Genomic DNA, 11,418 nt, shown 5'->3' with positions numbered 1-11,418 from the left:
GTTTTAAGTTAGTCTAAACAGTAAGTCCTGATAGGATTTTGAGTTTTTGCACTGTTCAAAATAAATGTATGATACAGGCTGTATTGGAGCACATTAGGGATTAGTGCTACTTGGTGTTTTATCCAGCAATGACTACTGAGCTAAAATTGATAGTTAGCATTATTGAGTTTTTATTTGACACACTCATCACTCCACAACGCTATGTTATGTTAAAGCCTGTATGTAAGACACGTTAGCCATGCATCGAAAGTGGTCTTAATTAATTGAAACCTAGCCCTCCGCAGGGCTAACTTAAGGTGAGCTAGTAGTGACAGTAACGTTAATCTTATATATTAGCGCTTAGCGCTCTTTATTAGCGCTTAGCGCTCTACTGCTTTAAGATGGCGGCTGTTTGCTAACGCTGCCCAGACGCGGCCTAGTCTGTCATTGTGCATCTAGTTCAACATACATGTGATCTCTATGAGACTCATCAGACGCTACCTGCAACTAACGTAGCATGTGCGGGCTAGTATTTAGCAATGTCGGCGTCGTTTGTAGCGGTTGTCGGCTGCAGTAAGTTTTTTTTTTTGTGCTTTTTTTTCTACGCACGTGACATCAGCGCGTTGTCCCGCATTAAAAGTAGTCCGAGCAAAACGTGATGCTTAGAGCTGTCAAAATAAACGATTACTCGAGGTGAATAAAATTACTCGGATCAGTTTTTAAACTCGAGTTACTCGAGTATTCGTTTCAGCTCTAAACGAAAGCCTGACATCATAACTTCGGATGTTACAATCGATGCTCAGTTGCGGACTCACCACTTGGAAAATAGCAAATAGAAATACAGTGGGGAGAACAAGTATTTGATACACAGTCAATGGGAAAACCCATTGGCAGTGTATCAAATACTTGTTCTCCCCACTGTATATGGTTTGGCGCTGCGTATATTTCCTGGAAGTGGACACCATAACCAGGATAACAGTAGTGATCCTGGAAGTGGCAACAGTTTAGACAGACGGAAATGGAAAAAACTGATCGCGCACCTCTGTGACTAGGGGTACCAAGCAGTTCACTTTTTGTGGCTCTATTTTCACCTACGCATTTTATATACTCCAGTTCGGTCGTAATTGAGTAGCTGGCTGATCGGAGACTTAACGCGGAAGACGAGCTCTCTAATAAAACGCTCATCTCCGTGTAATCCTCGATGGGAGGATCACCAATGGGCACTAAATTGAAGCTTATCATTGCAATGCACGTTTGAAGGTTCAAGAAAAATGTGTGAATGCATTATCAGCTCTTCGCGTCAAGCAAGCCGGCCGGTACCACATTTAAAATTACGGGTTGGCGGATAGGCAGATGCACTCATCAAAAGAGCCAGAAATGACTCGCACATACATAGGTTTCTGACACCTGTTCTACACTCTAGATCATGGGTGTCCTCAAGGGCCGCTGTGGGTCCTGGTTTTTGTTCCTACCAATCGAGCATAGACAGTTTAATCAATGAAGTATGTGCTAAAACAAGCATCACCTGACTGCAATCAACTGATTACACTTGTGAGACACCAGATTGGTGAAAAGATGTCGTCTTGTTGTGTAGGAATGAAATCCAGCACCCACTGCGGCCCTATGTGGAATACTTTGGACACCACTGCTCTAGATGATAAACTGTAAACCATAGATTCGACCTTCAGTGCGCCACACCTTCAAGTAGGGGGCCATCCCACAATCCGCTTCAATAATTCGCAATCGGTTGCTGCGACACATGCAGCGATCCAACGCCGGATTTATGTGAAAAAGTACGAAAGCTGTACTGCATACAAACAGGAAGGATTGTCTCAGGAGTGATTTGTTTGAGAATTCAAGGTAAATATTATATCTTTTTGTATCATGCATGCATTTTGAAACATGAAAAAAAATCAATGGGAGAAATTAGCCGCTACAGCGTTGGCATTATACTTCGCAATATTTATGTAAAATAAATGCTACCTGCATTTTTTTTTTTTTGGGTTTTAACCAAGAATCGAGACTGTTTTACGTCGATATCTATAAAGAATTCAGGGATTTAAGCATTTTACCACAAGAATTTTCACCGGAAAAGCTCTGTTTACATATGGCAGCCGCCACCTTGACTGACAGACTAGCATCGTACTTCGACATATTTACGTAAAATAAATGCTAACTGCACGTTTCTTTTTGCTTTTAACCAAGAATCAAGACTGTTTTACGTCCATATCTCTAAAGGATTCAGGGATTTAAGCTCTCTGTCTGTGATTCCACTCGGTAAGCTTAGACGGCCACGCCAAAAATGCAGCCCCCCTATTAATCGGCCCCGCGCCCCGTGTCCCGTCAATATCATTATGAAGTCTATGTTTTAAACCAGTGGTCCCCAAACTACGGCCCGCGGGCCGGATGCGGCCCACCTCCACATTTGGTCCGGCCCCCTGAACAATACCAGAGAGCATTTTGATTTTTTTTTTTTTTTTCCTCGATAGTGTTATTTATTTCCTGGCCTTTTTCTGTGAAGAACTCACAGAGGTTTATTTGGTTATTATCTATATAATTAATAGTGTTATGATTATTTATTATTATTATATTATTATATTGTACAAAAACACTCGTCTATATTAAGCGGCGGGTAATATTAGCCGGCTAACTTATCCGTGTAAGTTCTTGTGGACCAGAGGCATATTAGTGTAACCGACATGCCATATAGTCTAACTAATTACACATTTAAGGCCATTATCAGTCCTAGTGTAGACGTAACCCAATACCCCTTTCCCACTGGCCAAAAACCCCGTGTCAATGGGAAAGGCGCCAAATGCCAGTTGCTAGTGGGTTTCATTGGCTTGGAAAAACGAGCGTTGATACACTAGTTTAAGTGGGAAAGGGGCATAAGTGTGGCTAAACCTCCCACCCCACCAGAACTTGTTAGCGCTGACGAGTTCGGTTAGGGGGGGCGTCATGCCACTGGGTGAAAGCTGGGCCAATGTTTATTCTGCATATCCTGGTAGCCACCCTTTCTTTTTCCTCCACAGACACAAACTTTTTGTCTCTGTTACTCTGCCATCTTTTCAGAATTCGCGCAAAAGCGTTGGCATTGACTTCCGTCTTTACAATGAAAGGGGAAAGGGGGAAGTGACGCATGCCGTAAAGCAGTCAGCACATTTGTAGTTTTTTGGTGTGTGGCAGGGTCCTGCCACCCTTCTCAAAGTTATCGTGTTTTTCGGACTGTACGTTAGTTTTTTTCATAGTTTGGCTGGGGGTGCGACTTATACTCAGGAGCGACTTATGTGTGAAATTATTAACACAAATTATTAACAGATTATGATATCTTTTAAAAAGGAGTAAATCTCTCTCTGTCACCAGCAGCATCCATCATAACGTGCGCGCGCCTGTTAACGGTGCCTAGTGGCAGACGTGTCTTGAATTTCGTTCTGCTACGAGCGGCTGCCATGATGTTATGAGGGGAAAAACATCGTTTTTGAACCTTTATGAATCGTAATCGAATCGTCACGTGTCGAAACGCGATGCATGTAATAATCGATTTTTTGGAACTCCTCTAGTCGACATATCACTAATGTCATGAAGATATTTTATAAAGGTTGAAAAGTTACCAAGTGTTGCTTTAAATTGTTATTATGAACAAAGGAAACAATACCTGTAACAGACTCTGAGACGCTGTCCTACTGTAGCCAGTCAACGTAGAAATAATCATTCTGTCTGAGCAATCCTCGATAAGGGAGGAGCTTCACGGCATCCTTTCACACGTTAAGTCCGGGCTTGTTGACATTCAACGCATCGGGCTTGTGACCGAGCGTGGTAGTTTCCTTCTTTACAGTGCAAGTCAAAAACTTCAGCCATATAAAAACATAAAGCACTTTTTGAAACATCCACAGCAGTCGCAACAGTGAGGCTTCAACTACATTCTCCATGCTTGTTTTCTTTGCGTTGTTTGAAAGTGTGCAGTCTTTGTCTTATTGCTGAATGCCAATAGCATTTTCTTTTCCAAGGGAATGAGCAAATATCCAAAAGTGTTCAACTGAAACACCTATTTTTGACAACGTGGTTATCATGCACTTTTTTAGTACATCAAAGGTGCTTTTGAAGGTCACCGTGCAGGGTGCGGCCTGGAATGTAAGCACTTGTTCTTTAAAAAAAGTAGTCACTTGAAGACTCAAGTGTTCCTCAAGACAACAACAACAATAAAAAAATCTGGAGAATGTCTTAATTCAAATCAAACATCACAAAAAAATGGGATTCACAAAGAAATTGGGCCAACACATTTAGAGAGATTGTCCTTCATTTAGAAACTCCCTTGTGTCTTCCTTTAATTAAATTTCATTCCATTGGCGCTCTCATTGTCATTTGCCACTTCACGGAGCTCCTCATACACAAATATGATTGTTGTCTTGCTTCAACATTAATTCGCTTCCTCTTGACTGTTACAAATAAGGGAAGACTAGCTTCCAACTTTAAGTGCAGTCCAAGCTGAAACATGTCTTGAAGGAAGATCCATCAACTGACTCACTTGGTCCGCTCAACATGATTTAAATGTGCCCTTAACCCAATTTAGAATGCCATTGGTTTGATTACCATGTCTATGGTGTATTCCTGTATAAATACACATTTTAGACAAATGGCCATTACACAGTGGAAGCATAAAATGTCCGAGACTTGGTGGTGCAGAGCACATAATAATTATCTGAGTGCGTGTTGGCGAACCATGGGTGTGAGTCTCTATATTTAACATGCTATAAATGTCTACAGTGGGCCAAACAGGCATTGGCAGGGTGAGGGAAAGAGCATTTCTAGGTGACGACGTGTCACTGAAAGAGAGAGCAGGCGTCCTCGATAGGAGGGAGGTAGGTCGGTTGTTTTGTTTTTTTCCAACTCAAGGGAACGTCGGTGCGGTGGAGGAAAGACCTTAGACGGACGACTCCTCTGGATTTGCGTCAGGCAGCACGCTCCTCTGCTGCAGAGTGCGCCTCAGCTCTTCTTTGAACGGGCTTGAGTAGTCGTTCCCCCCCATGCCCAGGCCGGTCAGCCCGCCGCCACCAGCGCAAGCCCCGCTAGCCCTATCCTCCCCGGCTGTGCTCAGGTTCAGGCGAATGTAGCCGTTGCTACCAGAGCCTCGGATGTTGGTGAGACTGAGACGGCTGGGAGAGTGGATGGGCTGGCCCGGAATGGCGCTGGGTGACGCCGTGCTGCTCACGCCGTTGGGCCCGAGGGCGTGACCGGGAACAATTTTAAGCGAGCCGTCCGAGTAGTAGTAATTGGCGCCCGTCTCCCAGAAACGGTCTTCGTCGCTGGGCATTTTGCTAGGCACGAATGTGGGTGGCTCCTTGGGAAGTGTGATGGGATAGACCAGGGTGCTTTCTAGAGGTTTCATGTCGGCTCCCTTTCCGAGAGCGAGTTTCAGACGCCGGCGCAGGTAGAGAGCCGCAACCAAGAGCAGGAGGCACGCTGCGCCGAGTGTGATGACCAACACCCAGAAGAGCCCCATGCTGCTATCTGGAGCACGAGCCTCCATGAAGACGGGAGCACTTGCGACGACAGCAACTTGGTAGCGCTCCGTTTGAAATTTCACGCCCTGTTCCTCGGAATAGCAGATGTAGCGTCCTGCTTGGATTTGACCCGCCTCGGGGACCACTAAGGCCTTGAGGGTCCGGTCGAAACGTGGTCCACCGGCCTCAGGGTCGCCCAGAAGGAGCTCACGGTCGTTGACAACCCAGAACGGCTGTGCTAGGTTGGAGATCAACTGGCAAGGTAGCACCATGTCGGAGCCCACCACCACTGTGACATTCCGAAGACGAGAGTGCTCTACAGGGAGATGAGTCAGGGAGATTATTCAAATTAGCAATCTCGTGTCCAAACAATTTACCCATTTCACATCAAATTCCCTCCCTCATGAAATCAAAAACCAACTCATTCATGCAGTGACATTCAACGCCCACAGGGGGCCCCCACTAAGGCACATCCCCTTAACTCACCAGGGCTTGGGATGGAGACAGGTTTATCAAACTTGGTTTTTCCCCGGTTGAACCTTTCCAGCATGAGGTCTTGTGACAGAGAAGATGTGGATCTGAAAAGCGGGGACAGCTTTGATCAAAACATGTGCTCCAACTCTATTATCCTTTACTAGTCTGCTTCTATGAACATCTAAATGTTTAGTGAAATTGGTAAATAAGATTTCACTTGGCAATTAAATTTGGCTCCAAGCCAGTTTGTTTCGCTGAACAATTCAATCATGGACCAAAATTGCATTTTTATCAGGTAAACCCTGATATTCCTAAAGTTTAAATTTGTTTTCATATTTATACAATTATATTGCATACACTTAAGTAATTTCACGAGTTTATTAATTAAGAATAAATGCAAAACAGATCGCAACCTGGTGATAATGAGGCTGCTATTTATAATTACTTACACAGTTTTCAAAGAATTAACGGTTAAATAAACGCTTCTTTGAGCCTAATTCATGTATTACTGATGTAACAATTTTATGTACGCATTATGATTTTATTTTCCACTCTTACAGGTCACTCATTTGACTAATTGGTTGCCCTTGACGACGCTAGACGTCAAATCCATTTTGACTGGTTTGGGCATTTGTTTTTTGCAGACTTTGAAAAGTATATAATCAAGATTTAGAGTGAGCAGTTAAATTGACAATACAGGGTATCTACAGGTATCAGAAAATCTCATTTAATGCATTTTAAGGCAACTTTTAATGACACTTTAAAATAATTAAATGCCAATAACCAACTGCAGATAGTTGTCCTAACATGACTTTGACCAATCACAGATATCCTGAAAATGTCCAACTCCAAAAATCCAATACCGATACCAAATCCATACCGATATATGTGGTCGTGGACATTTTATGGCTAATTCTACTGTGGATACGTTAATAATGATAAATGTAACAACTTCAAGGTTTTCCAATAAACAGTCTGTGAAAAATGGAACAACTTCAACTGAAGTTTTGGAAAAAGTACCTACATATTGAACCACTATATTTGTTGTTGAAATCAAAATAATGCAAACACAAGTTTCTTGGATCAAGTGCAAAGTGCCAATAAGGCACTGCCTTAACACATATAGCTCACACGGTGTTTCTGGCTTAAAATAACAACAAATGCACAGTTTCAGTACAGTGAATGAGGGATATAATGAGTTTATAATTAATTATTTTTCAATTGTTATTGTTCATTTAATTTTTGCAACATGAATGCAAATGGTCTGCTCATATAACAAATCCCAAGCATCTTAGTTTGGAAACATCTAATGGTCACTAATGCTGTGCTTAGCTGTGACCAGTACTTATAGAAAGGCAGAAGTCTTCTACATTCACTTTAAAGGCAACATGCATATTGGCCCAAAACCAACAATTAAAAACCAATGTGGATATGACCTGATATATTTTTAAAATGCGCTTGTCGGCCAATATTATCGGGTAGCCGATAGTATCGTCTCGTTTATCCCGTAATGATCTTATGTTCTCTTGTCCCGGCTACCTGATAATATGAGACAACTCTGGAAAAATAATAAAAAAGTTTACATAATTTTTAATGCCTCAAACATTTAGTTTAATGTTTTTTAAGGCTTGAATTTTGACAAAATCCATTTACCGTATTTTTGGACTATAGGTCGCAGTTTTTTTCATAGTTTGGCTGGAGGTGCGACTTATACTCTGGAGTGACTTATGTGTGAAATTATGAACACATTATTATATCATGTCATGTGTTATTTTGGTGTTTTGGAGTGACACTGATGGTTTGGTAAACTTGTTAGCATGTTCTTTATGCTATAGTTATCTGAATAACTGTTAATAGCTATGCTACGTTAACATACCGGCCAGGTTCGCATTTCTTTGTTCATGCATCATGGAGCATTATCATACATTACACTTATTCAGCATGTTGTTCTCTATTGTATTTTTTATTTTAAATTGCCTTTCATGATGACATCTGTTCTATGTGTTGGATTTTATCAAGTAAATTTCCCCCCAAAATACGACTTATACTCCGGTGCAACTTATATATGTTTTTTTCCTTTTCGTTGGGCATTTTATGGCTGGTGTGACTTATACTCAGGTGCGACTTATAGTCCGAAAGGAATGACTTTTAATGCTTTTTAATAACCCACATAAACCCTGTAATCGACTAAGAATTTAAATGAATAAATGAATGTCCGTATATTCTCACCCTCGGTGGAGGTCAACTCGAACACAAGCTCGACCCTCACTGTCCCAAGCGCAGTAGGGGTCTCTGGCAAGCAGACAGTCTGGCTGAGACTGATAGCGGCTGCAGTTGGCTAAGGGTAACTGGAGAACTTCTGAACGAGAGCCGATGTAGACGTATTTCTAACGAGAAACAATGAGAGAGAAAAGAGAAAAGCAGATCAGAGACGGTTGAAAAGGAAGAAGAAAGATAAACAGACAGAGACAATGAGAGAGCCTCATTTCGGGGGTTGGAGGAGATAATGGGATAATCACTCTCAATTACAATAACATTTACCCCACGACCCTCTTCTCGGCACAATCTGGGTTGCACTCTTTTCACAAAAGCTGCTATAAAATGTTTGGTGTGGATAAGTCAACATCAATGAGATAAACAGTGGCTTTCAAGGGCTGTCCACAAAAAACAAGAGCAACAAAAACGCATCGATACAAGGGAACAAGCCACCGGGGAGCCTTAGGGACACATCATGTCAACACAGGGCAGGCAGACTGAGAAAACAGCAGATGCACGGCATGGGTTCAATTCACCACAGGGGCCAAGGATTGTAATTACTATTATTGTCAAGCAGGTTTTGAGATTCATGAAACAACAAAGGGCAACTTGATAAAGTAAAAAAAAAAAGCGTTCGATACGGTAAAACCCACATTCAAGGATCTTGATACAGCTGAGGTATTGTCAGACAGTATTGAAAGTTAATCGAAAGTTGTAGCTGGAAAAAAGACGTATACATTTGTTGATAACCTGCAACGATGAAATCTCAAACAATCACAAATGGGAGCTTTTCTGATTTTCTATGATTATATAATTGTCACAAAACTATGGTGCATTGCATGTTTATGTTTAGACTGAAAATATATTCTGTCGTAGCATCTGGAAATCAACTGAACTAACACATTTCCACATGAAAAACTAGGAATGCATTTTAGAACATTAAAATCTTCAGATTTTCTTCCATTTATGCTGTCTATCATTTGTTTAAAAAAAAAAAAAAACAATTTCTGAGTCAGACTGTGCGAACCATGGCGATATCACCACAATGGTATTCTTCTGGGAACATTCCTAGACATTCAGTAGCTTCGCTAGTGCCACATCATATATGCAGTAGCTTCTGGGGAACTGCCAAAACTATATTTACCTTGGAGTGGGAAATGGTCAGGCTGTCTACTGGCTGGGCCATGTCAAACAGCTGGATTTCTTCTATTACGTGGGCTTCAGAGCCCAGGATAACCACCCGCTGCAGCCAGCCCTCAGCTATAACACAAACGGGGAAGTGGAAGAGGAAAAACAAAGTGGATTAGAGTGAATTCATTACTGCTTCATGCGTTTTTTTTCTGAACAAAACTATTTAGCAAGCATTAAGACATATTATGTAACACTCAGTTCATACAACCCCAATTCCAATTAAGTTGGAACGGTGTGTTAAACATCAATGAAATTTCTGATGATTAATATTCTAAATTAATGATTATTTACTAAAAACAAAGTTGATAGGCTTGAACAATAAATACCTTGTCTTTGTAGTGTATTCAATTGAATATAGAGTAAGTTGAATATGATTTCCAAATCATTGTATTCTGTTTTTATTCATGATCAACACAGTTTCATTGGAATTGGGCTTGTAATATACAGTAATTAGTAGTGTTGCACCGATACCATTTTTTGGGCCCGATACCGATACTTGGCTGTGCAGTACAATTTGTTAAAGGAGGAATAGCCGATGGAGGAAAACATCTTCCACATTCTCGATCTGACAAACTGATCAAACATACTACATCTACATAGTACATACTAGTGCATATTTTTAAAAAATATCTTTGTTCAAATCAAAATTGTAAAGTCTGGGGGGAACCTTCTGGATGAAAAAAAATGTCCCACAAAAATCTTGCGAATGACTGTGGTGAGTGAAAATCTCAACAACTTAATAGAGACATGATACATTGCACATACACACAGCAAGCATATAATCACACTCTCTTATTGCAATGTAGGGATTGGTATCGGCCAATTCCTAAATTCAATGGCTGGTGTTGTAAAAAAAAAAAAATCCCTCTCTCATTTCTCTTTTCCATCAGCTGTTGCTTTGTCGCAGCTAATAGCTAATCAAGCCGGCAGCCCAATTGGCACAATGAGCACACGTCTGCCAAGGGCCCTGTTGAGTTTGTGCTGTGAAGCACAACGAGCGGGGATCTGCACTTGGCTCTGAAAATGCGAGTATGTATTACAGCGCCTGCCTGTGTGTGTGTGTGTGTAAGTTGGCCTCATGGGTTGACCACAGAAGCACAGTGTCTGCTGCTTCTAAACAGTCATGTGCCATCCAGTCAATTTACAACTGCAGCTGCCTGAATGGTACCGTGAGACATTCAAATTCAATTCAGCAGACTTTTCTATCTGATTTGTACTGCTCATGATACCTGTTCATTATTTTTGATTTAAGCTAAAACAGGACAACACATGGGCCTGATGGCCACTCAAGAGAGATATTAATTAAGTCGCACATACGCTGACATTTCCTTTGATGCGTGAAGATGAATCTCGGCATGCAAATCAAGCACTTAATTGAAACCCAGCTGAAATGTGGCCAGATGGTGTGTTGTTTTCTGCCACCTTGCCTGACGCCAGTACCTATCCAAATAAACTGCCACAGACGGAACATGCTCATCTTTTCAACAAATACTACTATGCACTGCTCATCTAAAGTACATGCATGCTCCCTAAATTCAGCGGGATCCGGAAAATGTAGAATAACCACGTTCTTTGTAGTGTGTTTATTTTCACTGCCTTAAAACAGTATACAATAAAAGGCATATTAAATAAATTTCAAAATACATTTCCACCTAGCTGTATAGTTCAGTTTTATTTACCATGGCACATTTCAGAATAATGGAACTTGACGAGGTACAGATATTTCTCACACAAAGTCAAAATGACATATTTAGTAGTAATCTACGTGATTACTCATTTGGAAAAAAAAAAAACCCATACAGTGGGGCAAACAAGTATTTGGTCAACCACTAATTGTGCAAGTTCTCCTACTTGAAAATATTAGAGAGGCCTGTAATTATCAACATGCGTAAACCTCAACCATGAGAGACAATGAGGAAAAAAACAGAAAATCACATTGTTTGATTTTTAAAGAATTTATTTGCAAATCATGGTGGAAAATAAGTATTTGGTCAATACCAAAAGTTCATCTCAATAC

The 11,418-nt window shown here is 41.1% G+C and overlaps 1 protein-coding gene across 2 annotated transcripts in view; it reads right to left on the bottom strand.

Moving 5' to 3' along the window:
* The window catches only part of sema4c (sema domain, immunoglobulin domain (Ig), transmembrane domain (TM) and short cytoplasmic domain, (semaphorin) 4C), a 175,138-nt gene that overhangs the window by 2,855 nt on the left and 160,865 nt on the right, over positions 1-11,418 (bottom strand). For both annotated transcript variants that reach the window (XM_057831085.1, XM_057831086.1), the window contains 4 exons: positions 9,355-9,470; positions 8,184-8,341; positions 5,967-6,058; positions 3,635-5,796 (listed from right to left, as the gene is read on the bottom strand). In XM_057831085.1, the coding sequence (XP_057687068.1) occupies positions 4,901-5,796; positions 5,967-6,058; positions 8,184-8,341; positions 9,355-9,470 (1,262 nt within the window). In that variant the 3' untranslated portion in view covers positions 3,635-4,900. The remainder of the gene's footprint in view (positions 1-3,634; positions 5,797-5,966; positions 6,059-8,183; positions 8,342-9,354; positions 9,471-11,418) is intronic.

The sequence above is a fragment of the Corythoichthys intestinalis genome, chromosome 3 (genome assembly GCF_030265065.1).
Source record: "Corythoichthys intestinalis isolate RoL2023-P3 chromosome 3, ASM3026506v1, whole genome shotgun sequence".
NCBI lineage: Eukaryota > Metazoa > Chordata > Actinopteri > Syngnathiformes > Syngnathidae > Corythoichthys > Corythoichthys intestinalis.
This window is presented reverse-complemented; position numbering and strand designations above follow the sequence as displayed.